This window comes from Colossoma macropomum, unplaced genomic scaffold (genome assembly GCF_904425465.1).
Source record: "Colossoma macropomum unplaced genomic scaffold, Colossoma_macropomum, whole genome shotgun sequence".
In the NCBI taxonomy this organism is placed as follows: Eukaryota; Metazoa; Chordata; class Actinopteri; order Characiformes; family Serrasalmidae; genus Colossoma; species Colossoma macropomum.
This window is the reverse complement of record NW_023494795.1, coordinates 19,007,640-19,035,572: the sequence shown is the minus strand read 5'-3', so window position 1 is coordinate 19,035,572 and position 27,933 is coordinate 19,007,640. Positions and strand designations below refer to the sequence as shown.

The 27,933-nt window shown below is 38.9% G+C and overlaps 2 protein-coding genes across 3 annotated transcripts in view; one reads left to right on the top strand and one right to left on the bottom strand.

Annotated features, from left to right (window-relative positions):
• Positions 1 to 537: 537 nt before the first annotated feature.
• Positions 538 to 5,166, bottom strand: LOC118816162 (trans-L-3-hydroxyproline dehydratase). Of its 2 annotated transcripts, none has more exons than XM_036582670.1 (6): positions 5,015 to 5,166; positions 3,688 to 4,173; positions 2,083 to 2,252; positions 1,850 to 1,972; positions 1,536 to 1,673; positions 538 to 862 (listed from the first exon to the last, which is right to left on the bottom strand). In XM_036582670.1, the coding sequence occupies exons 2-6, from the start codon at positions 4,166 to 4,168 to the stop codon at positions 737 to 739; spliced, it is 1,038 nt and encodes a 345-aa protein (XP_036438563.1). In that variant the 5' UTR covers positions 4,169 to 4,173; positions 5,015 to 5,166; the 3' UTR covers positions 538 to 736. The 2 variants fall into 2 exon arrangements, with proteins under 2 accessions (XP_036438563.1, XP_036438564.1); XM_036582671.1 differs by lacking the exon at positions 5,015 to 5,166 and adding an exon at positions 4,863 to 4,999.
• A 1,111-nt stretch (positions 5,167 to 6,277) lies between these two features.
• LOC118816104 (nesprin-2) overlaps positions 6,278 to 27,933 on the top strand; it is a 129,373-nt gene continuing 107,717 nt past the window's right edge. The window contains 18 exon segments of the mRNA XM_036582614.1: positions 6,278 to 6,373; positions 11,621 to 11,766; positions 18,457 to 18,518; positions 20,172 to 20,267; positions 20,378 to 20,455; positions 20,594 to 20,686; positions 21,178 to 21,371; positions 22,087 to 22,286; positions 22,394 to 22,494; positions 23,005 to 23,118; positions 23,210 to 23,251; positions 23,253 to 23,348; positions 24,288 to 24,452; positions 25,005 to 25,117; positions 25,198 to 25,366; positions 25,955 to 26,051; positions 26,139 to 26,326; positions 27,566 to 27,730. Of these exon segments, the coding sequence (XP_036438507.1) occupies positions 11,679 to 11,766; positions 18,457 to 18,518; positions 20,172 to 20,267; positions 20,378 to 20,455; positions 20,594 to 20,686; positions 21,178 to 21,371; positions 22,087 to 22,286; positions 22,394 to 22,494; positions 23,005 to 23,118; positions 23,210 to 23,251; positions 23,253 to 23,348; positions 24,288 to 24,452; positions 25,005 to 25,117; positions 25,198 to 25,366; positions 25,955 to 26,051; positions 26,139 to 26,326; positions 27,566 to 27,730 (2,061 nt within the window). The 5' untranslated portion in view covers positions 6,278 to 6,373; positions 11,621 to 11,678.

Below are 27,933 nucleotides of genomic sequence, written 5' to 3'. Positions count from 1 at the left end.
ACCTTTCATTAGGCAGCCAAGCTCAGTGCTCACTTTAAGAACCATTTGAAAATGTATCTCTCTAAATTCTGTGTCTCTTTTGATATTTATCTTTTTCATTTAATCTGTCATTGTCATATGATTTTAAATGAAGACTTAGTTTTGTTTATTACTGTTAAACTTTACCACCTGTTATCTGTAAAGCACTTTGAGCTGCTACCAGTGTGAAAGGTGCTCTATAAATAAAGCCCTAGTACTCTAGCAGTGAAATACAGTGCAATAGTAAATAAGGTGCCATTTATAATGAAACTGGACTGTTAAACATTGTAGCTTTGTTGGTACATGTTGCACCCTAGTGGTCAACGCATACATCTGGCAACTCCTGTGGACTAAATGCATTAGAGCTGACCGTTCTTAAATACTTCTTTAATACTTCTTCATGACTAAACTATCATGATGAGAAACGCCTTTTCTGGTATTTCTCTGCTTGACTGTACAAGCAGTGTTACGCTAGAACTGACGTGCACTAATAATATAATCAGATGTACTGTAACTATGTACAGTTAAAATACTTTATTTGTTGAATATACAATCATTAATAGAGTAATTTATTCATACAGATTTCCTGCAAAAGAAATATAGATTTAAAATAACATGTGGACCCCAGCAGTTCCCCAGTGTAATGGCATAAATTACTGGAGGACATGGAGATCTTCACTCCAGCTCATCAGATGTTTGCTTTAGTACCATAGCAGACTTATCGGAGGAGGAAGCCATTCTTCAGGGTGTCATCATTCTCCAGAGTGAAGCTGGCCACTCCACTGTAGTAAGCATGACCCGCAACCTCAACCACCACTGCCTTGAAGTCCCCACACGTGGTCTCCTGCAAACACAGGTTGGGTCCATTTTGGTAAGGATACAGCAATACAAACAGTACGAACACAACCAGAGAACTGTCACCCATCATATTGAGCATAATATTTGTCAAATTCTGTAACTGCAAAACTGTAATTGTGAGCTACAGCCTTCATATGTGGTTCATGCTTTCTTATTTTGGATGGATGGAAATTGCAGGGTTACAGTAGCAAGACAAGACATATAATATAACAAGACATAACAAAAAGTAATATATGTATGCGTATGTATGTGTCCATATGGCAGAATTGAAATAAGTAGACCTAAGTTAGGGTAAAGTATGATATTGCATTAATAAAGTTTGTCAAACTATGTTTCCTTAGTACTGGAACACCATACTAAAAGAATGTCTCACAAATCCAGAACAGCTTGTTTTGATTTAAATCTTTTATTTAATTCAGCTTCTCATAGTTCGGTAAACATTAACCAAATAGAAATGAGTTTTCCGCAGTTTTCATGTACTTTAAACTGTTTTTTCAAAACAATCTGAACCACCCAGCAGATGACGCACTTTAGTTAACTATTTTATTTTTATCTATCAGCAAACAAAAAGTGATCAAAAATCAATATTACTGTGATGCCAGTGCTGGTGTATTATTTGATACACTATTTATTTTTAGCATTATTTTGGTGTTAGGTACCTGTACTGCTTTTCCTGTAAATATAGCTCCTGTGGTTCCGCTTTTGAAGCTCCTAGTCTGGTGCAGTTGGATCAGACCTTTGTGGTACTGCAGAGCGATGCGGGCAGTCACACCTGACCCAGTGGGGCTCCTGTCCACCTAAGAACACACAAACTATCAGTTATTGGCACAGCATTGAATTCCAGTGTCACCTAGACCGGTACAAACTGCAGTGAAATATGAAGAGCACTGTTTCGAATATAAGTAAATCATTTTTTTTAGAAGATCAGACAAGACTGATGAAGCTGGAGAGAAGATCGAGAGCTGAGTCTTACCTGAGCATCAGCAAATACACAAATGTTGGCTGTGGGCTCATCAGAAAAGGCATCTTTGCCATCAGTGAGGATGGTACCATAAAGGAAAGCTAGATCTTCACTAACAGGATGGTGTAACTTCACCTGTAAAACAAAAACTGAATTCAAGAGCTACCTGAAGGTCCTGATCAAGTAATAATTTGTTAGCATCATTTTCTCATGAGTATTCTCTATGAATGGTATCTGTGCTGTACCTGAGATTTGACTGCATTGGTCACAGCAGTGGCTACATCCACCAGATCTCTAGTTCTGGACTTACTGACGTCCATTCCAAACCTGTCAGCACTGACAAAAGCATACAGAGCTCCCCCGTAACTTATGTCTACTGTGACCTCACCATATCCAGGAACAGTCACTTTCACATCTACAAAGATGAGAGAGAAGAATAATGCCCTTTATACCCTCAATTTGAAATTGATGCCTGCAACACATTCCAAAAAAGTTGGGACAGGGGCAATTTAAGACTAAGAGTGCTGGTAAACGTTCAGGAAACATCTTAAAAGAGGTAAGGTAATCATAACTGAGTATAAAAGAAGCATCCAAGCAAGGCTTATTTCTTCATAACCAAAGAAAAGGTTGAGACTCGCCGCTTTGCTAAATAATGCATCAGCAAATAGTCAGACTGTTTAGGAACAACATTCCTTAACAAGCATTTGCAAAGACTTTAGGTATTAGAACCTCTACAGTACATATTATTATCAAGATTCAATGAATCCAGAAAAATCTCTGCAAGCCAAAACTTTGACACACTGTTGTCAAACATTGCTCGTCGCTGCATCCACAAATGCAAGTTAAGACTGTACTAAGCACAGCTGAAGATGTATGTCAACAATGTGCAAAAACGCCGCCGACTTCTCTGGGTTTGAGCTCATTTGAAATGGACTGATGCACAGTGGAAACGTGTACTGTGGTCTGATGAGTCAACGTTTTAGACTGTTAATGGAATTAATGAACGTTGTGATCTCTGGGCCAAAGAAAGGAACATCCAGATTGTTACCAGCATAAAGTTCTAAATCCAGGGTCCGTCATGGTATGGGGGTAATCTGTGAAAGCACTATTAATGCTTAAAGATATATACACATTTTGGAGCAACATATGCTGCTTTTTAGATGTCATCGTTTTTAGTGATGTCCATGTTTAATTTAACGTAACACCAAGCCACGTTCTGCACATGTTACAACAGTATGGCTTCTTAAGCAAAATATATAACAAGGACCCATACGGTTGTACTGCTGAAGACTTGTATAACAGAAAAATGGCAAAAAAATTCCACTTTCAAAACTGGATCAATTGGTGTCTTCAGTCCTCAAACGTTTATTACGTGCTGTTAAAAGGAGAGGTGATGTAACGCAGTGGTAAACATGCTCCTTTCCCAACTGTTTTGGAATGTGTTGCCTGTAGCATATTTGGATGAGCATGTATCTTCAACACAACAATAGAGTCCATAGGGCATTAAATATAGTGTTTTTGTACCGTGTTCAATGTAATGCTTGTCAAATAGAATTTACTAATTACAGCTTTCCGTGTTTTTCTGTTCTGTTTTTTGACATTTTACATGCTGTCTCAACTTTTTTTGGAATTAGGTTTATAATAAAATCTGAGAAAAATCAGCAGAAGATTAGAGAACTGCATTACTTTCATGCTGGCCTGATGCTCATTTAGCTGGTCACCCAGCATGGCCATGCTAGTTGGCCAGCATACCAACATCCAAAACACACCACATGCTGCTTTTTCTTGGAGGGAATCTATTGCACTTAAAAACATTTGAATTTTGTAGGCTCCAAAAAGTGCCTTTTCACCTGTCGCAAAAGCAAAAGCTGGGACACTATGGAACCTCACTGCTCCCGTTTTGCCGTTGGAGTACTCCACAAAAGCCTTCACCAAGCCACATGGACAGTGGATGTTTATTTGGGTCTCTGGTGAAGTTGGGGCCTTAACCAGGCCGTAGTCTACAGCGAAACGCCCAAGTGCAATAACAGCATGGCCGCACATAGTGCTGTAGCCCTCATTGTGCATGAACAGAACCCCAATGTCCGCTTCTGCTATTTCACTTTGGACCAGCAAGGCCCCATACATATCATAGTGACCACGGGGCTCAAACATCAGTACTTTCCGAAGGTGGTCAAGATGTTCTCGTGCGTAACGCCGTTTGGCAAGGACAGTGTCCCCAGTCACATCTGGATAACCACTTATGATGATGCGTAAAGGTTCTCCTCCGGTGTGCATGTCCACCACAGACAAAACAGCTCCGTCGTGAGGTGGAAGCTTCGGAAACTCCATTGGTTCTTTAACAGATCAGAGAGAGGTGGACAGTAGTTACATTTACTGTATTTATACTTTTTAAATATTTTTAAAATAATTATTTTACTTAAGCTCAAATACATTTCTGGACAGAGCAATCTGACTTTAGATTCTCTCCCCACCTCTGACTACAAATCGTGCATATGAGACAGTTTTAAAACCTACACTCTTAAAAAGTTCTTCAAGGGTTCTTTAGTAACGACAAAGGTTCTATGTAGAACCATGAACAAATCTGAAACATGTTGGAATGGTTCTTCAGATTGGAGAATGTGTTGTATATGGTTCTATACAGCACCAAATAGGGTTCTACTATTGTTACGATGTCAAGCTTGTAACATAGAACTCTTTTTGTTACATAGAGCTCTTTTCAAATAGCTTCTATACAGAACCATATACAACACATTCTCCATCCATATGAAGAACTATTTCACCATGCAGTTTTTTCTTGTGATTTATATGGTTCTATATAGCGTTAGCACCAAAAAGGGTTCTGCTATTGTTACAATGTCAAGCTTGTACCAAGAACCTTTTCGTGCTGTTTAGAACCCTTTTCAAAAAAGTTCTGTATAGAACTATATACAACATATTCTCCCTCAGTATAAAGAACCTTTTCACCATGCAAATGGTTCTATATAGAACCAATGTTTTAAATAAAGAACCCTGGAAGAACCACCTTTTTAAGAGTGAGGGTTGTGCGTTAGTCGTGACTCCTCACTGCACTTTCAGTGACGATGCACTCAGAGAGAATCACTGCACTGGAGGCTCTACAGCCAAAACAAGCCTGTTCCGCTTTATAAATGAACAGATGAAGACGGAACTGCCTACCGTTACATGTGGAGAGACTTCAGTAATGAATATAAACTCGAATATACCGCTTTCTGCAATTTGCACTTCAGAATTTCAACTTTTAAATTCTCAGTTTGTAAGTCTGATTTGTACGCCTGGAACTTAGAGACCCTTACCGCCCCCTGCTGCCCTGGAAGCGCAGCGAATGATCTGGATGACAGTAGCCCACACTGACCTCTAGTGGTCTGTCGTTGTATGGCGTGCCAATTCTCTGCCCTGTGCCCTCCAAGACCGTGACCCTGCTTTACTCTTAAGTAAGCAAGTTAAGACTGTAGTTCACCTGTAGAGCTTTACAACACAGATCTATAACATTTTTAACAAACGTGAGAAACATACATTCCAACCAACATAGAGTGTAACAGGTTATATGCATCCAGTTCATTTTGACATACTAAATTACTGGACTTAATAGAACTATTACAAGCATTTAAATACACGTTAAAATAAAAGTATTCTTAATTAATTAATTAATTAGTTAACCATTGTTTATGTCCAGCATTTTTGGACTGCACTTCTGCAAAACCTCAAGCTTTACTGCTTTTTTGTTGGAGAGGTTATTACAGCTGTTATTACTTAGGTTTGATATATAATTCCCATTTTCCCCCAATTTGATGATGTAGGTGGTATGATGGATCTCTAGAACAGGCCAAGGACAGTCCGCTTTATTTTAACACGCACGTTTTCCGACAGTTAAAGTGGCTATGTTAAAGCAGGAAAAGGCACAAAATGTGCAGGGCACTGGGCCTCTAGCATCGGCGTTAAGAATCACTGCTGAATTGTGCACATGTGGCTGAATCTCAAACGGCTGTTTTTTAGCCATATTATGCACTGTTTTGGGTGCCATAGCCATTATTATAAGACCTACATAGTGTACTACATATATGTAGCCGCTTGTGATTCCGCCTATACACCTGTGCATACTTAACGTCAGCCTGCAGCACCTAAGCATACCGAAAGAACCAAAGATGTTATAAAAACAAATAGTTAAAAATGTTAAAATGTCTCATCTGAATTAGAGTAATGCAGCACTCATGAGAGTCGAAAGTGCGGCTGCCGTTCCTAAACAGGCGCAGGGAGCTGAAAGTGAGAGGGCTGAAGTTGCGGTGCTACGGCCCTGCAGACGGATCGCAGGAGGGCCGCCAGCCAATCCCAGCGCAGGAAGCGAGGTTCGCCAGAAAATGGGCGGGGTTTAAAACACCTCCGTCGCTCAATGGGCGGACCTGTGTTTGTACTCTGCGCGCTCGTGACAGCGAGCTTGTGCTCTTCTCCATCTGCACAGGAGCTCTTCAGGGGGTAGAAAATAGCTCTGCCGCAAAAAGCCAGACTACGACATTTTCTGTGAGTAGGTTTCCGTGAGTAGTAGTGGTCGTTCCGTCCTTACGCTGTGTACAGCTTTGGTAGTGGGTTCTGTTCATGGTCAAGTGCGAGGAGAGGCACTTTGTCAAGCATGTATCTCTCCACGGTGAGGTTTACGGTCTGTTTACGCGCGCGCTCAGCCCGTAGCTCGTCCTTAACAGAAATGTGTGAGTTCAGTTTGTATGTTTAAGGACAGTGGGGTGTCACTAAGGTGTCATTTCCATAACCCACACAGCCTCCACTGCCATTTGTTTTCTTTTCGCTATTTAATAAGTGATGCAGGTATTTAGGTAAACATTATTTCAGCTGTTTGAAAGATACTTTTTTGAGGAAGCCAGTTGGGTCACCAGACCACAACCCTGCTGAACATCTTTGGTAACACATCAACGAGGGAATAGCTGGAGTAAGGAGGATTCTCCAATTCTGTACAAAGTTGTGGAACTAATGCCAAGCAGGGGTTCAAACTGTGGCAAGACGTTTTGACATTAGTAAATATTAATGATGAATGGTGTAATCCTGTTTGTGAAACTTGACAAAACATTGTACTCGTTTTTCACAACTGATGAAAACAGTTCTTAGGGATGGGCTCAGAGTTTAACTCTGTTGCATGCTTTCTGGGCCTGCAGAAGGTGGCACAAGGAGACTTTGCAGCAGCAAAAGAATGGAAGATTGATGTCTGTCGTTATTTCACAACACTTGACTCTTTTGCTGTCCAGGATGACATTCCTTGTATTTGTGTGGAGTGAATTTATCAACACAACTGCAGGCCCACTTCAGAATCAAGGCGTTTATAATATTGTTCGCGTGTTTGCACTCAAGTGCATACCATTTAACCAAAACCATTACCGTTGCTATGGCCAGTTAAGGCCTTCATGTAGTGCTCACTGCACACCTGAAGCCAGGAGACCTGTAATTGTTGCATGCAGACTTGGCCTATGTTGGAAGGTAACTGTGTACTTTGGTTTGTAAGTTCTGTGTCATACGCACAGGTGGCCCACTCATATCTCCAACAGAGACTGGGATGGATAGACCTAGAATAGTAGTACATACTATGTGTCAACATACATATTCAGATTCATTATATTCTAATAATAAAAATAAAATCTAAGAAAGATTTGAACTAGCAGATATACAACCTATTGCACAATCTGTTCCTTCATTATTTATTAATTTGGCTGCGTCTGCTTCTACAAGTCTGCTATGTGCAGAAACAGGCCCGTCTTGGCCGTTTGGGTGAGTAATGTTTCTATTGTAGTGTGATAATCAGACTTTTCCACACCCATGTTTTGGTCCTGCTGCACCTTGCAGAGGTTGGTCTGGTCTTGTTTAGTGGAGATATTGTTATAGTCATACTATTTGCATACCACCAAAGAACTGAAAATATATGCCACAACTGGTAAGTTTTGTCTCCAGTGAAGAGAGTAGAACTGTATTTACTCTCTAGGGTGCCTGAAGTACAAACTGCTGCTGAATAAAGCACCAAGAGAAAATAGGAAATTATATTTTAAATAATAAACTCTTCACCTGGAACAATGTGATCTGATACAGTTTCACTCTCACTCTGAGGGGGAGAAAGATTGACAGTTGAGCCGTAGTCTCAAGTTTACCAATTAGTTTTACCTGAGTTTTACCTTAAGTGATTACTGGCAAGATCTGTGATTTGAATGCAGCATGAGTATGCAGTGTGCATGGTATTTCCAAGTCAGTAGTAATAATCCCAGACTGAATGACCTTCAGTAACCGGCAGAGCATGAAGCTCCCTCAGTGATAACAGTCCTGTTCAAATTCACTTTACAGTAATTTTATTATAAAACCTTGAAGCAAATGTGGCTCTAAGTCGTATTGTTATTGTTATTGAAAGTGTTATTGAATGCCACGCGTGTCGCGTCATGCTGGCATGGACATTAAGGCTAGCTGTGATAATTTGGGGAGATGTCAAAGATGCTCCCATAGTAAAAAGAAATCAAATAGGGCTTTGACTCTTAAAGTTTTCTAGTTCTGTTATTGTTTTCTATTCTGTTAATATTAATAGTTCTACTAATCTTAACCAGTACACAACAAAGGCAAGACTGAGAAGCTGCGAAGAGGCTGTGAGATTTATATAACAGGTGGTAGATGCCCTCTGCATGACTGATTATCATTTACACATTTGTGGTGCACTTTTTGCATCTGTAAGTACATACAGTGTCTTTGGCTGCATATTTGATGTTTAGCTAAGTTTCATAAAATAATGTAGTATTATTTATAAGCCTGTTTGGAGAGGGTCCGGTTTGAAACAAATTTTGAGCTGTACACATGCATATACAATGTCAGGTTGCCATGAGGTCAAATGGCAAAACAATACAGTAGACATGCTTGCTGAGGTGAATTAGGGTAAGTGAAGGTGATCCAGATTCATAACACACACGTACACACACAGCAAGTGTTGCCTGCCACTCAGTATCTACGTGGTAGATCAGTGCATCCTATTTTCAGACCCCGTAGATTCCTTCCATCTCTCTCTCTCTCCCACTCTCTCTCTGCCTGTCCTTTTGCATGTGTATGTGAGAGGGCACATGGTCGACAGGCTATGAGTACTGAATGTGTACTAAAGCAGTTTTTCCCTCTTGATGTCATGGAGCTGGCACTGGGGGCCCAGTAGAAAGAGCTGCCTGGATAGCTTCCCCTGTTCACCGACTAGACCTTTCCATAGTGGTTTGGCAGTGGCTGTTGTGATAAAATCCCAGTCCACAGCAGGTGTGCGTTTCTGTGAATACACAAGAATAGGTAATGGTGTTCTAGAAGAGTCAGGACTGTTGCTAATCTTTAGATGCCAATAATGATCCATTTTTTAAACTTTGGAATCATATACAGTACTATGCAGATGTCAGAGGCCATCCTTCATTAATTTCTAGGTAAATTGGCAAGTACAAGTTATTCATATTTTAGCATCAGGAAAAAAAGCACACACCATGTGAAGGGTTTCATTGTAGACACATTGTAGACCACTTCAATACTTTTTTCTTCTTGATATTACCACTAAGTGGTCTTTACACATCAAAGAAATATTGATGCTATTATGATTTTGCCAGCTTTATTAGAAAAACAAGTTCTGTTGCTGTTATTCTTTTCTCATACAAATGGATGTACAGAATTTTGAGTTGAAACTCTTCATTTGTTTAGCTGTAAATTACAAAAAAGCCTCCACAGCTAAATATATTTCTGTATTTAGTCTGTCCATCCCTTACCTTTATCAAAGCTTCTGCTCTTTTTGGGAGACTAAAGAAACATGCAGGGAAATTTTTCCACACTTCCAAAGTTCAGTCTTAGAAGTTGGTTGTGTCTTATGCTTCTCACAATCCAAGTAGTCCCAAACACATTCAAGGATGTTAAAGTCTGGACTTTGGGGTGGTCAATCCATTGTTGTGAGAACACCAGCAGCTTCTGTGTTTGATTTGCAAATGTTCTTTTTTTGTCCACTTCATTATCTCAGTCGGTAATGGCTTCTTGATAGCTACACATCCTTTCAGACCCATAGTGTTGAGTTGTCCTCTCACAGTGGAAGGATGGACAGGAACACTTATTTTCCTTTGACTTTTCTCTTCCTTATCTAGTCTCCTTAAAAATATCTCTTGAAAAGTGCATAACTTGTTCTTAATGACTTAAAATCAATAAAAGGTGTTCTTTTGCACAGTTCCATAGGTTCCTCACTGTTGTGAAAGAGTTCTAACCAAAAACACACAGGCCATGTGTGTATGTTACACACTGGGGTCACACAGGGTGTTTGTGTCCCTAAGAGCATTAGCGTGTGAGTGTGTCTGTGAGTAATTCTTCATGAGTTGCATGTTCTTTGTTTACTAATGAGATGTGTAATTGTGTTTAACAGCTGCACTTTCTCTACTCACTGGAAATGTGCACTGAGATTCTTAAACAGCAGTATATGTCTAAATCACTCCTAGAGCACTACTTGTATAGAGGGTTCTAAGCCCATAAGCCTCTCTGGAGTCTGCCAACACTGGCGCCAACCCCGCGCTCTTCACACACAATCACAACTGAGGTATACAAACTGCTCCCCTTTCAGAAAACAATTTAGTGCTTCATCAGTAATGCAGCAATTACTGCCTGTAGACTTCCTAAGTTACGGGAGCCCTCGTCAGCAGTCAGTGGAGTTCTTGTATAACCCTGTATCAAAGGAATGCTGTAAATTCTGCACATTTCCACCTGATTTGGCTTTGCAGCATCATAAGAAGATATGTTTCATTGGAAGATATGACTTTTGAATTGACTTCATTTTGAGTTGACTTGAATTGACTTCTTCTCCACTGTTAAGTAAGAAGGCTATACAGACTACCTGTGTAAAACTTGTGCAGCACCCTGCTGTAGTTTAGGATGCACTGGCCCAAATTGGCAAAGTGAAAAGCTGTTGATTTTTTATTTTTCTTTTTTTTTTAGAGGGATAGTCCGGTGTGTTTCTTCCAAAAGCATAAAAACATATGTGCAAATGGTCACTTTACAGGAGAAGATACAAACATTACATTAACTTGTATTTAAAATTAAGAAAGAGATTTTATTCCAAGCACTATAGAGCATTTTTGGTCCATTAATTATCAATTTTTCATACAATGTAAAGGGCAGCTGCCCTGGGTTTTTTTGTCTTACAAAAGAGGTTTTGTAATGAAACCTCCTAAAGATTTTCACAGGCCATAGAGCTGCGAACAATTTTAGGTTTACTTAAAAAAATATTGGGCTATTCATTCCAATAGGGTCAGCTGTGTAAATGGAAATCACAGATTTAAAACTAGTTCTCCTACTCACATCACCTGATTGACAGAGCTCAGTGAAGGCAGTGTGTTAAATTCACCTTTTTTATAGAATAGCAGAGAACAAAGTAGCATAATTCACTTTCAGTGTACTGTGTGATTTTATGTTTTCACCGTGATCAGTTAAGGCAAAGCCTTTATTAATGTCAGTGTAATCCACTTTATCTGTTAGGGGACTTTCCACCTTCAGCAAGAATGATTAATTATTAAAAAGGGAGGGGAGGAGTAATAAAGCACAGACATAGATGTATGCACGTACAGGAGTTTTTCCTGTGGGTTGGAGAATAGTTAGCAAATCTTCAGTATTGTGCTCAGAAGGGATAATGTCCTCAGGTTTAGTGTTTTTATTTCTTGTACAGGTTTATATCTTGTGTGATATGTTTAATAGTAATATGTTTTAGTTATAATGTATCTTGTTATCCTTTCATAGTATCCACTTCACCATGCTGCATGGACTGAAGAGTTGAGGGCCCCCCCAGAGAGGAGAGATGGCATCAGAGGGAGACCCTGACGCTCCCCCTGGGGATGCAAGGGCTGTCCCGCTGGATATTGATGACGTCCATATGCTGCTGCAAGGTCAGAATCATCTTCACACAAGCTGTTGGATTTTCACACGGTGGAAGATGATAGTACCTGTTGGATTTGTTTCTAACTGGGTGTTCCAGTCAGTAGAAAAATACAGTTATATGCAAACACCCCTACTCAGATACTCAGATTACACATTTTGTTGACACATCCTTTACAAACAACTTAAATATGGAATTTTTCATTTTTTTGCACAATTTCTTTGCTGAATTTGTCATTTTGGGAGAAATAAAATATAAAATGTGCCATAGCTTTTGCACATGTTGACCTGTATGTTTTTTTCCTAACGTGTTAATTAGTTAAATTCGGCAGATAAACAGTAAATGTGCAGAAGTGTGTTCTCTGTAGAGAGCATGTACTTATTTTCACTTAGAAAAATGAACAAAACTGTAATTTGACCAGGGATGCCCATTTTATAAATGACTGTTGTAAGCTAAGGTTATTTAACTTCATGAGCTTCAACCTCTGTGTTGCTTGAAGAGCCAAGCTTGTGTTGAAATGCATATTTATTCAGTGGTCAGCGACTGTGGCTGTGCACACGTCTGGTTCTTTGATTCGCCTTTCTTCTTCAGACACTGCCGTAGTCTGTGTGCTCAGAGTGTGGGAAGTGTAAACCTCTTAAACCGCTGACTCACCGCTCAGCAACTCATTAAACAAAACACTGTGAGAGGGTGTGGCTGTTTGTATGTGTTGTCATCCTGCTCTTGTTAGAGTTTGCTTGACAACAGTCTTGCCATTGCATCTATACTCTTAAAAACACTTTTGGTTCCATGCAAGATTCCTTAAAGAACCAATTTTGGTAAATGAAATGTGTGAGTGTGACAAACCTTTTTAAAGTTTAAAGAACTTCTACATAATGCAAAGGTTCTATACCACCTAAAGGCTTTTCCGAGAACCATCAAAGCCGTGAACTGTTTAGTAACCTTAATTTTTAAGAATGTAAATATATGCTCATAAATACTCCTGTGGCTGAGTGCAATCACATCCTCGCAGCAATGCTGTTACTGCAGCAAGGTTCCTAATAATAATAATAATAATAATAATATTAATAAACAATAATACTGATAATTACATTATTATTATTATTATTATTTTAATTAATTAATTTATTTGTTTAATTACTAATAGTATGTTTGGGCAGCTGTCTACAAACTTTAGGACATACTGTAAAAATACATCTTAAATATGTTGGCCTATGTATCTTTTTTTTGTTAATTAAAGATTTTAATAAAAAAAGATTTAAAATGTTAATTTTAGTGGGTCCAACACAATCCGCCTCAGTACTAGAAAGATATAAAATATTTAGCTATAATAAAATAAGTAAGTTAAAAAAATTGCTGTTTAATTTAGATCTAAGTTTAAATTATTTGTAGCTGGGCTACAGTTTTGAAGTAAAGGGCCTACGTTTTTCTTGTATTTAATTTTTCTCTTGAGGCCCACTTACAACATTGTGTGGGTTTATGTTCCAAAAATGGTCATAATTCATTTTTACATGACCATCACTCAGAAATTAGTGAAATAAGTTGCCTTTTGATTTTAAGTTGACCTGGATTTCATTTTTTATAATGCATATAGTGCAGTTTCAGTGTTTGCATGTAATAAGAACATTTTTGCATTGTGCAGCTGCACACTACAGTGTAAATTTGATCTTTTTTTTATTTTAAAGCTTGCAGATCCTATAGTTTTATGGAGAAGTCAGCATTGTGCTTATATTAGCAAGAAGACCAAGTGAGTCCTGACTCAGTAATTCAGCTCCTGTTTGATCTCTCTCTCTCTCTCTCTCTCTCTCTCTCTCTCTCTCTCTCTCTCTCTCTCTCTCTTTCTCTCTCTGAGTCATTCCCAAACTCCCCAGTGGATATTTTTAGCTAAGGAACAGTTCAAGTGTCAGTCAGGAGTGAAATGGACCTGAATGTGGAGCTAAAAGTGTATGTACGGCTCCAAAGTGAACATATCCAGGGTGAATGAATGAACGAATGTAGGTCATGTTGAACTTTGTATTAGATCATTATTTGTCTAATGTGCTGGATAATATTTCATTAGTCATCATTGAATGTCAACAAAATGCTGAGCTTGCAGTGGCTTGACGTTTTGAGATTTCCTTTTTATATAAAGAGATTGAGATTTCCTGTTTATATAAAGATTTCCATGTTTTAACTTCTAGCTCAGTTGAAACTTTGTGACTCCATTTCCTTGAGTAATCAGTAACACAAGCCAATTCCGTACAGATGCTCTTGAAGTCTGTCTCCGCTGTCAGTGACTTTGTGTGTGGGTCATTTGTGTCTCTCGTGTGTGTCTGTCTCTCAGTCTGTTAGAACCATCTGTGAGTGCTGGCAGACAGACTTGCTCTCTGGTGCATGATAGCTGGGCCGGAGGGTGTTTGCTATGACTACAGAAGAGCCTATGACAGGAGAGTCTTCTTGAGTCACGGGTGTATCTGAAGTGATAGCCTACATGTTAATGGCTATTAGATGATGCAATGTTTTTTCATCATCGCTGTTTGGAAAACACAGGACTGTGCAAAAGTCAGAGACAGCAGATTCAAATTTTTAGCATAGGAAAAAAAGAAGAAACATATTTAACAGTTAATTACACAGAAGCCTCACCAACTAAATATTTAATCAAAATCTTCAGTATGTAGTGTGTCCACATTTACTTTTATTACGACTTTAATTTTTTTTAGGAGACTTGGTTTTGGTTTTTCCCAAGTTCAGTCTTAGAATTTTCTGCTTCTCATTTTCCAAGTAATCCTAAATACAAATTTGATCTCAGATGTCCAGTTTTAGTGCACTTTTTTTCTTTTTGTCTCTTTCTTTTTCTCTGTAACAGCTTCTTGTCAGCTACGCATCCTTTCAGACTCATAGTGTTGAGTTGCCTTCTCACAGTGGAAGGATGGACAGAAACACCTGTTGATTTTCTCAGATCTGAAGCAAGAGCTTGATTTTCTCCTCTCTCTCAAATATGAAAGTTTTTAGTGCTATTTATCTGATGGGGACAGTTCTGGGGGTCTATCACGTCTTGCATGGTTGTCAGGTCTTTTAGTCATTTTTTTTGCTCTTTTTCCTTTGACTTTATGCTTCCTAATGCAAGTGAATTATCTTGTATCTGTTCTCTTCAGAAATTTGTCATTTTACATGCACATGAAAAAGAAATTGGCAAGACAACTAAGACATGTTTGGGAAGTTTCTTGTGTGAATTTTAGTGTCTCTTTAAATGAAAGGGTGGTCTCAGACTTTTGTACAACTAAATATTACCTTTCCATCAGTGCTACTTAGGATACACAATTCCAGTCTTGATTATACAGTCTTAACTGTACAGTCAACAGTTTTATTGTCTATATTTTTTTATTTTAAACTTCAATAATGTGAATTAATAATGGCTGATATTTTAATACAATCTTGAATGCATACGCAAAAAGCTTTGATTTGAAGAGTTCTTAATTTTGAAAGAGATTCTTACAGCCACAAAAGATTCTTCATAATCATCCCCTTCTTCAGCAGCAGGTCATGGTCATTTATTTGGCCAGTCTGGAGATACAGTATTTTATTTTTATTAATTATAAAATTTGTATAAGTTGAAAGGTTTCAGGAGTGCTGGCAGGGCTGGATAACATTAACGTAGCTGCAGTGAATGGAATTCAGTGCCTGTAAATGAAATATTTATTTGTGGAACAGAATGGATGCTGAAGATGAAGAAGGAGCAGAAATATAAGTTTTGTTGATTTCATTTTTATGTATTTGCAATTTGTTTTCAGTAACTTTCCAATAGTTGGGGCAAAAAGGTTCCTATGTGTAAATAGCCAAGACAGTCCACTACCACTTCATTTTTGTCTGAAATTGATGTAGAATTGATCACATTGATTTCTGTGTACAGTATGAAAACTTGTGATGACATAGTTGTCGAATTCATTTAACACAGGGGTGTCAAATCTTGGTGTGGCTGCAAGTTTTCATTCCAAACGTGCTAGAGCTCACCTGATTCCACTTGTTTAATCAATTGCTCAGCCGTCAAACAACTGATCGTATGCAGTCCTGCTTCACTGGAATGAAAACCTGCAGCCACACCAGCCCTTTGCGGATAAGATTGGACAACCCTGATTTAACAGATTCATTTTACAGCAATGGCTTGTTTCCTTGCGTTTTATTCTGCAAGAAAGTGCTTCATGTCCATGTTAAACACTAAAATTGGTTGGTTGATTTCTAAAGTTGTCGTTTTTTTTCACTGCTTATGAAAGCTATCTGAAGTGATAACTTGAATATTGGTGGCTAATGGATGATAGTTATTTTCTTCAACACTCGTTGAGATATACAACACTCACCCTTTCATCAGTTCAACTCAAAATGTACAATTTCATTCTTTATTTTATACAGTATTTTCATAAATACACATTAGAAGAGCAATGTTTTATTGTCAGCATTTTATTTTGTTTTAAATTTTTAATGGTTTGTAGGCTGTCAAAAGGGACGATATTTTCATATGATCCCGAATGCATACATACAAACTTGCCATTCAGTGAAATTTGCTGTTTTGAATGATGAATATGGCATTTATGTGAATCATTTGAATATTATGCCTAAAAGAGAAAGGGTGTAACATTTATACAGTTGGTATGGGAGAGAGAAAGAAAAAGCAGGTCCAAGATGTGTGGAGGAGAAAAACTACAGTGTTTGTGATAGTTGCACTGTGTGCCAGGGCCCTCCCAGGACAATAACCTGTAATACAGGTGTGTTTAACACAGCCACGGTTCATATGAATTAGTCTTTATTGTACCCTTTGTTAAATAACATGACGTTAACAGTCTGTTTGTTCTTGTGAGAGTTTGAACAGACACCCAGAAAGGGTACAATGACAGTTGCATGCGTAAAAGACTTACCGGAATTGTATTATCTTGCAGTACACCTTTGCAATTGGGTTGTAAGTAATAAGTAATAAAAAGTAGTTAAATCCATTTACTTTTACTCAGACGACTGATATTGTCAGACTAACATACGTTTCATAGATGCATTGCATAGATTTGTTAAATCATGTGTTCCTCACTCTGTACTGTCAGATAGCATCAGCATACCCTCTATAGCCAAATATTACATTTACATTTACATTTACAGTATTTAGCGGACGCTCTTATCCAGAGCAACTTACCAAAAGTGCTTTGTCTATCTAGAGAAAGTATCTTTGCTAGTTACCAATAGGTTAGAGAGAAAGTCCTAGTCCTAAACTCAGATACTGCTAGAAACAAAAGTCCATGTTGATACATAGAGAAAAGAAACAGAGTTAAACACAGCACAGTGCATTACAATACATTTCAATAAGTGCAGTACAGTATATTACAATAAATGTAGAAGCCAGTGAAGCGAGCGCAGCAGTGGGGTGACATGACTGAACTTAGGAAGATTGAAGACGAGCCGTCCTGCTGCATTCTGGATGAGTTGCAGAGGCTTGGTGGCCGGCATAGGAAGACCAGCCAAGAGTGAGTTGCACTAGTCAAGCCTTGACTGTTAATACACCGTCACAAAAGGTTATTTGAGCAATGCCATAGAAGCACCACTTTTGTTTTTTTAAAGAACCATGTTTGGAAAAGATTTGTGAGTGTGAAGAGCCTTTTAAAGTCTTCAAGAACCTTCACATAATTTAAAGGGTCTTAGGGGTTCTTCCAGGAACTTTTGTTATGTGCAGATTTTTTTAACTTTAAAAAAAGTAGTTCTCTAATTCTTTGATCCATTGAAAGATTTTTAGGGAAGCAAAAGTGGAAGTGGTTGCCAAACCTCCTCCTGGAGATTTACTTTCCTGCAGAGCTTAATTCCAACCTGCATCTAAAATGGAGCCAATACCTTACCTAACACTAATGCATTTGATCTAGCCAATCGGGACTTCTGAAAAAGTTAATTAGCCGGAGTGAATGTGGCAGATAGTGGTCGGATCTCCAGGACGAGGGTTGGTGACCACTCTTTTATGGCATTGGACAAAGAACCCTTTCTGGCCCGGTTTGTTAAAAAAGTGTAAGAATTATAGAAGCATAAGAATTAAAAAGAACCTGCACACAAAGGAACGGTCCTAGAAAAAAACCTTAAATTGGTATAGAACATTTACATGATGTGAAGGCCTTTAAAAGGTTCTTCACTCTCACAAATGTCTTTTTCATTGCTCGAGGAACCCCTTGTGGTACCTTTTTTTCAACTCATACAGTACATATAACAACTGATGGGTGGATGGGAGATCCTTGCTTTCTTCTCTATAGAGCTGTAATCAGATATAATGTTGCCAGGAGAGAAGGTGTCTGAAGCTACAACAATGCAGGCAAGATACAGGAAAATGACTTCAATTATGTACCTCGACGCGAGGTTGAACTCATTCACTCCTCAGAGGCTTATGTGTTGAGCCAGGTTTCCAGTAGATGAGACATTTCTGTTCTGAGCTTAATAATAGTTACTGTATGAGTGAGACGTTGGCTTTAATCTAGGAAACCACAAAGCTCTGTTTTGGCAAGAAATCTACATATTTCTGCATGGATATATTCTACTTTAAAGCCAGAGCAAAGCTTCACTTGACTTTGAGAAACCATGTAGAAACCACTTAGCACATTCAGTGTTCGCAGTGTTGGCCTTCTGCTCTTTGGATTTCATGTTAATGTGTCAGTTTTGTTCTAACTGTGTCTGATTCCATGGCTGTGTTTCTTGTCTTCTGCAGTGGAACAGGAACAGGTCCAGAAGAGGACATTCACCAACTGGATCAACGCTCAGCTTTCCAAGGTAAACCATGAAAAGTTGTAAAGCTGCACATAGTTGTCCTTAATGTGAAATTAGTGGTAAGTGTTTTGTCAGACTGGTGGCCTGGTGTGTGCTTGGCAAGAGCAGTGCTATGGGTCACTAGCAGAGCTACGTCCTTTCAGTGAGTTAAAGTCTTGAAAAAAGCTGAACAGACAGTGTACTGTACTTAGTGTATATTTCCTTTATGCTGTAACACGTTCATCCACTGAGCAACTGTTAGACAATATCCAACAATGCATTGACCTTAGCTGAAGTGCTGACTCACTGCCGGGAGTGTAGTTAGCCCCTTCTGTCATGAGGTCTTCAAGTAAATGAGAGGGTTTATTTATTCTTTATGGATTATTTATAGAGCCCAAGCAGCGGCCCACTTTGACGGTCTGTAATATGAGACGACAGCCTTCTCCTCTTCCACTAGACCCCCTTTTCAGCTGACTCTGTATATGTGATAATGTGTGGGTCTGCAGTAATGCTCCTTCTGTTATATAGTTATGATCTGTTAAGCAACGGAAACCAGAAATCATTTAAGCACATGATTGAGTGCTAAAGCATTTTAATACTTTGTAAGAGAAAATTTGAATATTTGCTCCTACAGAATAAGTAGAGTATTTTTTGAAAATTCTTAAAACTGATATCCAGACTTAGATCTAAATATCATGATCTAAAAAGCTTTGTTGGTTCCACTAACTTTCATTTGTTTAAAGTGGGAAAAAAGCACAAAGATGCAGGAACTCAATGTTTTTGCGTTCCTCTTATATATTACAAGAAAGCAAGATGAATTACATTTCATAACATTTTCATTGGCATCAGATGATTTTTATCTTTTGAGCTGTCAGACTTGACTTAAACCAGAAAAGGTGCTGGCGGTGGGATATATTTACTGACCACAATGAATTGTAAACTAAACAGGATATGCAAATGTAAATGTAAATTAAATGTTTCATTATGGGGCACTGGTTACAGGTTAAGAAGGCCAGCTAGCAAGCATTAAATTAAAGCAAGAAACATCACTGTAGGGAGGTTGGCAACAACCAACTAGCCAACTAGGCTACTTCATGGTAGTTAAATTAACCAGGGAGGAAAAAAATGAAATTTTAAACATAACACAAGATTGACGACCTTGCATTTATGTTCATAATTTCAATAATAACTGACAGCATATAGAATGGCAGAGATTGGCTAATTAACCAGTATATTTCCATTTATAGCACTAGGTGTGGAAGTTTGGGGTGAATGGTTGAAGACTGTGATTTTCTTGTAGTTTTTTCCACTGTTTTCCTTTACTTTAAGTTTTCTTTACCACCATAATTACCCTGCTAGAATGTGTTTTAGACAGCTGCCCATCAGACTACATTTTGGTAAAAGAAATATGCATATTGGCTCATGGATGCTGCTGAAACTCACCAGTTAGTTATGGAAATTTGATATTGAACAATTAAAGCATAGTATTGGTATTGGTATTGTCACAATTTCATCAGTACCTTAAAAGTATTCATTTTTCATACCCAACCCTAATTATGAAAGGTGATAAGACTTGCAGTCTGTCGGTAAATGAAAAATGACTTGGAATTTCAGATGTTTCGTCTAATTCTTCTCATTGTACCCAAAGTGCTGTGCTTGTGATTTCTGTTTTTCCAGAGGAGCTCTCCATCCTTGGTGCAGGATCTCTTTGCAGATCTTAGTGATGGAACTCGATTGCTGGACCTGCTAGAGGTCATGAGTGGCCAGCGCATGGTTAGTATCAAAGCCTACCTGAGTATAATCAATTACACCAAGTAGTATACGTAAATTTAAAGAGAATTCATTGCCGTAACATACAGTTGACTTTGTTGATCTGCTCACAGAAACGAGAGAAGGGCCATGGAGTCTTCCAGCAGAGAGGCAATGTTGAAACTGCCTTGAACTTCTTAAAAAATAAATCAGTGAGGGCTCTGTAATATCTCTGTTGAATCATACTACACTACACTCTCCCTAAAAATGTGAAAGTATAAGTGAAGTTATTATGTGAAATACATCTGTACACAGGAGTTAAATGTTAAATGTTGAACGTTTCTTCTCAGATCAAGCTGGTGAACATCAACATCCCAGACATCATAGAGGGGAAACCTTCTATTATATTGGGCCTGGTGTGGACCATCATCTTGCACTGTCATGTGAGTATCTGTATGTTTTCAGTAAGTATTACCTGAAGGACTACATCATGTGACTCTTTTCTCATGTTTGCTTTAGGGTAGATTCTAGTTTCGCTCATCCAGCCTCAGATTACAAACACCATAGCGTTGTTTGGAGTAGTGGAGGTGTCATGTTATTCAGTGATGTAGGCTGGAATCTCCTGTTGAAATGGACGCTTTCACTCTATCAAAAGGCTTATTGTGATTCATCTCTTTCATTGCACTCTGAATAAATTGGGTCAGGGCACTTGGGATGAAATTATGGTTATTCTATTCAGTCATTGAGGTACAAAGAAAATATGCTTGTTTTGTAGCACTCACAGCAGGGGCATTGTCATGAGAACAAAACATAGCTGATATCACATCTCAGCTGCTCAAGCTAAATAAATTTGCCTGGATAACATTTAAGGTGTTGTTCTATGATAATTTCCAAAGATCAGCATTCTAAGTGTAAAGTTTTGTGAATTTTGCAGATAGAGGAGTTAGCCAGCACTCTCTCTTTTGGTTCACGCTCCTCCTCTCTGGAGTCTCTGTCCAGTCAGGATTCAGCACCTGGAACCCCTGTACGAGGAAGTCCTGTCCCACGCAGAGCATCACCGCTCCATACACGCTTTCGTCTCTCTGCTAAAAAGGCCCTGCTGCTGTGGGTGCGGGACCAGTGTCGGAAGTGGGTACCCACCAGCTCATATTCTCAAACACAATAAAGCGTTCTATTGTTTGACTTTGCAGCACATTGAAAGTTGTTTTACAAGTCAATGTGTTTTTCTTTTTCATGTTTAACAGCTGTCATAACAAAACCTCATAACAGTGCTGTGCAAAAGTAAGAGATCCTTCGTTTGTTCAATGCCTAATCAAAACGGCCATTAAGTTATCCTTTTTCCGATGTCAAAAAAGGATTTAACAGATATTATACAGAATCATCAATAAATTAACATATAAATCACATATATTAAATTAACACTATCATTTTTTTTCAGTCAAATGATGACAGTTTTAGTGGTCTGCCAGGTCTTGCATGGTTGTTAGGAGTCCCATTTTCTCATGTCAGTGAATAACTTGTACTTAGTGGCTGTTTTGATTGGAAACTGTATAAATGAAGGGTCGTCTCTTGACTTTTGCACTCTGCTGTATCTCCTGAATGGAAACATTCTGATCTTTAATGTATGTGTATGTAGCAATTTTATTCCAAGTTCATTTGGACAAATTCTTTAGCTAATTTGTTTATTAGTTGTCTATTAAACAGTGTTAAAAGCAGCTGAGTTATGAGGTTTTAATGTGACAGCGACAGTTTTCTTCACTACATTACCAGCTTCTACATTACCAGGTTCTCTCTGCTGCCCTGTATTTTCTTTTATTTTTCTCCGTTATCATTTTCTTCCCAGAGTGGGCTGCTCTGTCAGCGTAAAAGATTTCAAGTCAAGCTGGAGGAGCGGTGTGGCATTCTTGGCCATCCTCTGCTCCCTGAGACCAGACCTGGTGGACCTCTCCTTAACTGAAACCAGGAGCAACCTCCAAAACCTGGAAGAGGCCTTTGTCATAGCCCAGCAGGAGCTGGGAATACCCAGACTGCTCGAACCTGAGGGTGGGTGTCGTTTGAAGCTGTCCATTATGAATTTTAGTTTGTATTATTTTAATGTAATTTAAGAAGAGAGCATTGTGCAGAATGTCTTTTCTTATGTCCATTCTCAGATATCGATATTAGTAACCCAGATGAGAAGTCTATCATGACCTATGTGGCTCAGTTCCTGCAGTACTCCAATGATCTGCCCTCAACAGATGATGACCTTGAGGTAAGATTTCAAAAGATGTTGGCGGGTTAACAAGGTCTAGACAACATTTTCTAAAGTTTAGATTTCCCATTGACAGTAAAACCTATTCTGGCTTTAATCTGTTTCAATGTATGTTAGCTGCAGTTTATCTTTCATCTTTTATGTGAAGCTGTACTTTTTCTCATATTTTCTGTTTTTATTTGCTTTGTCTTCTATTCTCTTTTCCCACCTCTGAGCCTAACCCTTAACATTTTCCTTTTCTTGCTCACTTTTTCTGTTGTTTCTTGGCTGTAGCTACAAACTCTACTCTTTCCCAAGTGCCTCTCTCCTATCAATCTTCCCACCAACTTCACACCTGCTGTGTTGGCTTCCCCCTTGTGTCAGGTACACATGCAAAGCAGAGTAGAAGCAAGCATGATTCTACCATAAAGCCATTTCAAAGTAAACATCATAATACCTGGAATTCTACTGAGCTGTGGAGCCATGTCAAAATAACCATGTCCAGTTCTGTTTCTTTCAAAATACTCGTAGGCATCACCCAGTCAGAAGGTCAGAGAGATGACCTGCTGGCTTCAGCAAGCGCATGAGGAACTGCTGGATGTATGGTCCTCGACAGAGGGTGAAGGGTACACAGAGAGGTATCAGGTAAGTTTAAGACTTCATTGTCTTTTGAATCTTTTCTATTAGTACATATGTTGATTTGTCTGTGCCTCATTTGTACTTGAATCTTTTGTAGGCATTCCAGACCTTTATAGGGTCATTTTATGAGCAGCGACGGCCCTGTGATGTCAATGCTGAGTGCAATGAAGCGCAGTGCAAAACTCAGTGAGGAGCAACTCGCCCTGAGAAAGGCATGGGATCTTATGGAGGAGAGGGTGAGTTGTAGTATGAGTGTGTACACCTATATTTGGAGTGTCTGCCCTTCAGGTAGTTGGGATGTGTATTTATCATCGCTGGACATACTAAAATGAACAAGCATGTGGAAGTGTAGCTTTCTATATGCTACCATGTTTCCTTTCACTATGTAAAGAAACATGAGGCTGCTTTTTTTGATGGATGCACTGTGATAGTTTCTGAGCAGGCATGCACACACATTCAGAATGATATTTATCTATTTACTCTCTCTTTTTACTAATGCCTGGCCCACATTGCAGCATTTTTCCAATCCTACCTGATGTTGAAATTATGAGATACTTCACACATAATGAAAGACACCACTGATTGTAGTCTTTAGTCGTCCTTTAATCAACAAAGCCTTCCCTACTACAACAATCGCCAAGAACAAAACACTACAGACTGTCAGATTATGCTCACAGATTGGTGACCCGATGAACAGTCCTGTCTCTCAGATCCTGAATCTGAAACCATGCTGGTTATGACTGTGCTAGGGGGGAACAGAATGGTAATGATTGGATTATACACACCCCACACAAAAGGACGATAAAAGTTGAAGAACTTCTTAAAATTGGGACATCTTTTGTGACTGCCTGAGAGGGCAAATCAGCCTCAAAATCATCCCAATTATCATGCACTGGGGGCTAGCCATAAGTGCTTTTTTGTTTGTTTCATCACATTAACAATAAAAGGTGACTGGAGTGAGACTTACATTTATATGCATATGTTTTCCTGCTCATAGTAGTTTGTTACACAATGATTTAAAATCTACGTTTTTTCATATTCATGTTCTTTACTTGTCAATATAAATGGTGCCTTCTTTGTAGCAGTCAGAAGCTTTTTTCCTCCTGTCAGTAGCAGTGTGCCACATTGTGTTGTTCATAGTTTTCTGGTATGCAAAGACAGCCTGTTTATTGCAGTTGCAGCAGTACAAAACTGAACTGGATGCAGCTCTGCCTGCTCCTCTACACACTCTGGGTAAATGGCTACAGAATATAGAGTCAGTGCTGTCTGAGGAGCAAGGTGACTCTGAAGACCATGCAGGAGCAGCCAGAGATGCCAGAGAAAAGCAAGAGAAGCTCAAGGTTTGTAAGGCTAACATTTCAGTTCAGTTCAATTCAATTTTGTTGTCAATTACATTCCCCTACATTATCAGTCCACAAGTATCCAGATACCCCTTCTACTTGGTGAATTCAGCTACTTTAAGATTCATCCGTTTCTGACACTGGAGTTTAGTCTCACACACACAGCTTGTATAATCTCCATAGAAATTATTGCCAATAGAATGAGATGCTCTGGAACGGCAATGCATGAGCCTAAGGTAGTCATACCCAATGTCAGGCCTCACCTAGAGGGGTATAAGGCCCCCAGCATTGGGCTGTGGAGCAGTAGAATTGTTTTTGTGATCCGGAGCTCTTTCTCCAACATCAGTAACTGACTGAGTGTAGTCAAATCCTCTCATCAAAGTCCTAACATGTAGTGTCCTTTCCAGAAGAATAGAGGCTGTAACTGCAACAAAGGGGGGAGACATTCCCTATAAATACATTTAATTTGAGAAGAACCTTTGGTTCTTTCTGAAAACCTTTTGTCTACAAACTTTTGGACATATAGTGTATGTAACATTGTTATCCCTTCAGGTCTTGCTAGGGGACATGAGTGGGCACTTGGACACGCTTCATCAGTTCTGCAACCCAGAGGATGATGCCAGCTCTCGAGTCCCTGCTGAAAAGCTTGATGAAATGAAGAGACGGTGTGCATGTAATTTTTAACCTTTGATCAGTGGCTTCTTACTGCTTTTCCACATACTCATATAAACTATCATTCCCATAGCTTCACCAATGCCAGAGTGACAGCAAAGTACCATGGCATCAAACTGGAGTACCAAGAGCAGTGGCACCATGTCCATGAGCTCTTAGGTCTTCTGAAGAGCAAGCTGAAGTCCTGGAGAGGACCCTATGGCTCTCAGGAGGCTGTGCTGTCCTTGATGCAGGACTGGCATGTAGGTCGTATTGCAGTGCTGGGACAACAAATCAAATGCTCACAATTCACTCCTCACCGCACCGAAGACATGTTTGACATCTGAAATTTTCCTTAAGTTTTGCACTGAAGCTAATTGGTGGTTAGGACTGTAAGAACTGCATGCTTAACTGCATTGGTGCCACTACTGATTTTAGCTATGTGACACACTTTTGTCTATTTTTATAGATACTAGGGTGTCATACAGTATCAGAAACCACATTATCAAGTCTATTTCAGATTACAGCGACACATTGTTTGTGGCAAGATTGTAATGATTTAGATACGCAGATTGCACTTTGCTAATTGCTGTGCATAAGCTTGTTAGCTACATTAGCCGTGTAGCTACCATGAAAAACTAGCAAACTTCAGACACCAAACATGTCTTGACTGATTGACCACATTATTAATAAGGGGAAATTGTACATATTTAGCAAAGTTCATCAAATGATGAAGGCTTTGCAAATTTCTTTAAAGAAAGAATTAAAAGCCAGTTAAACGTCTTGAGAACTGAAAGATTTTTGTTGTTTTACTTATAAACTAAAGTGTTCATTGTTGTTTGTTAAATTAGGATAGTATCAACACACAGGGCCTGGTGTCTATGCTAAAAGCAGCTCTTCATAAACTGAAACAGACTGCCAGTACATACACAAGCAAGGCAGCCCTGGGTGAGTGAATCTGCTAAATAAATAGGAAAGAAAATGTTTTTTCTGTAACATATGGGTAATTTTTTCCTGATGTTTTCTGTTCTGCAGCAGAGGCCTCTGGGGCAGTGAGCAGGCAGGTGAAGGAGACTGAAAGGGAGATAGAAGTGAGCGTAGAAGAAGCAGCTGCAGTGAAGGACACTATGGGCCGTGTGCTGGCTGAATGGGAATCCTACAAAGACTGCTCATACTCTCTTCAGGTCTTCCTAGAGGGACAGACTCAGACTGCAGGGAAAGAGGTACTGAATCAGCTGACTAGACAAAAATGACACAGTGTGTGTTTAACCCATTAAGGCGGGGGGGCTTGCTGAACACATCTGCATTGCCTGCAGTATTGGTGGTAGTCTTGGAGCCGGACTGGTTTATAGTGGAATTTAACCAAATATAAGCCCTGGAGTTGGGTGTGTGTGTTGTAGAACTAGCTAACCATATGTGTGCCATCTGTGGAAAAGTGACGTTAATGCTCAAATTTGTGCCATGCTTTGCAAGAGTACAGATCTCTTCTACAGGATATTGATTTGTCCACACTCATTTGTCTTCTTTAAAAATATACAAAGTTTAAGACCACCCTTTCATTTATTTAATTTCCAGGCAAAACAACCATTAAGTACAACTTCATATTTTTTCACTTATTTTGCTTATTCTACAGAAACACACACAAACGTCTCAACAACTAAATATATATATTTTTCCTGTATTTTGTATTTCCACTCTTTACTTTCTGTATTATAGCTTTTTGGAGACTTGCTTTTAGTTTAAAAAAAAAATCTGTAGGCATATTTTTCCACACTTCCAGTCTAAGTTCAGTCGTAGACGTTGGTTGTATTTTTTGCTTCTCATAATCACAGATGTCAGATGTCCAGTTTTGGTGTTTTAATGCAGATTTTCCTATCTTGTTTTGTCTATTTGCTTTCCTCAGTGAAAGCTATGGCTGACAGCTACATATTTAAAATGGAAAAGTGCTGTTTATCTAGTGGTGACTGTTTTGGTGGTCTGTCAGTTCTCGCACAATTCTTAGGAGTCTCCTTTGTATCTGTATCTTTTAATCATTTTTTTAACATTTTTCCCCTTTATTTTTTTCCCCTTTGACTTTTCTCTTATAAGAGGATTATCTTGTATCTGATCTCTTCAGAAATATCTTCTGAAAAAAGAATGAGTTGTACCAAATGGCTGTTTGACTGGAAATAAAAAAAAAATAAAGGGTAGTCTCTGATTTTGCACTATACTGTATATACCTTGTCCTTACTCATTTGTCTTTTTAAACAATAGATAGAACCTTTTTACTGTAGTGAACTGTCTTTGCTGATTTGTCTTTTTTAACAACATGTAAAACCTTGATCAGAGATATGTACAGTATTGTTATCTACTCCACACTAGATGGCCAGAAGAGCTGTAGAGATAATCTTTGGAATTTATTAGGAAAATCCTATTCTTATTAAACTTTAGAAGCTGTTCTGTCATGTCTGTTTGTTATGCAGCAGACCTCCTGCAGCTTGTCTGAATGGAGCTCCTGCCAGGCCAAGCTGAATGAAGCAGGCAACTACCTGATTGAGGTGACAGAGAGCTCCACAAGCTGGTCCCTGGCAGATGAGCTCAGTAGACTCAATACAAAGTGGGCTGACTTCATCAAGAGGACTAAATTTGTGAGTAAATAAGGGCGAGGCGCATCTTCAGGCTGCCCAGAGAAGTTTTTGTCCTTCAGAAAACTGCAAAAATGAATTTCTTAACCAAAAACTCATTCAGTTTACTTAAAATAGCCTTTTGTCTTGTCTTATTATTGTCACATTATTGTCACATTTTTAAAACTTAAGTGAACAGCAGAAACTAATGAAGTCTGGGGCTTCCA

What these genes read in the sequence shown, in the direction of transcription:
- LOC118816162 (XM_036582670.1), bottom strand. Translation starts at nt 4,168, where the DNA reads ATGGAGTTTCCGAAGCTTCCACCTCACGACGGAGCTGTTTTGTCTGTG. An exon ending in CCAATGCAGTCAAATCTCAG is followed by an intron (nt 1,973 to 2,082) that starts GTACAGCACAGA and finishes TTTGTTTTACAG; the next exon opens with GTGAAGTTACACCATCCTGT. An exon ending in TTACAGGAAAAGCAGTACAG is followed by an intron (nt 863 to 1,535) that starts GTACCTAACACC and finishes CTGTGTTTGCAG; the next exon opens with GAGACCACGTGTGGGGACTT.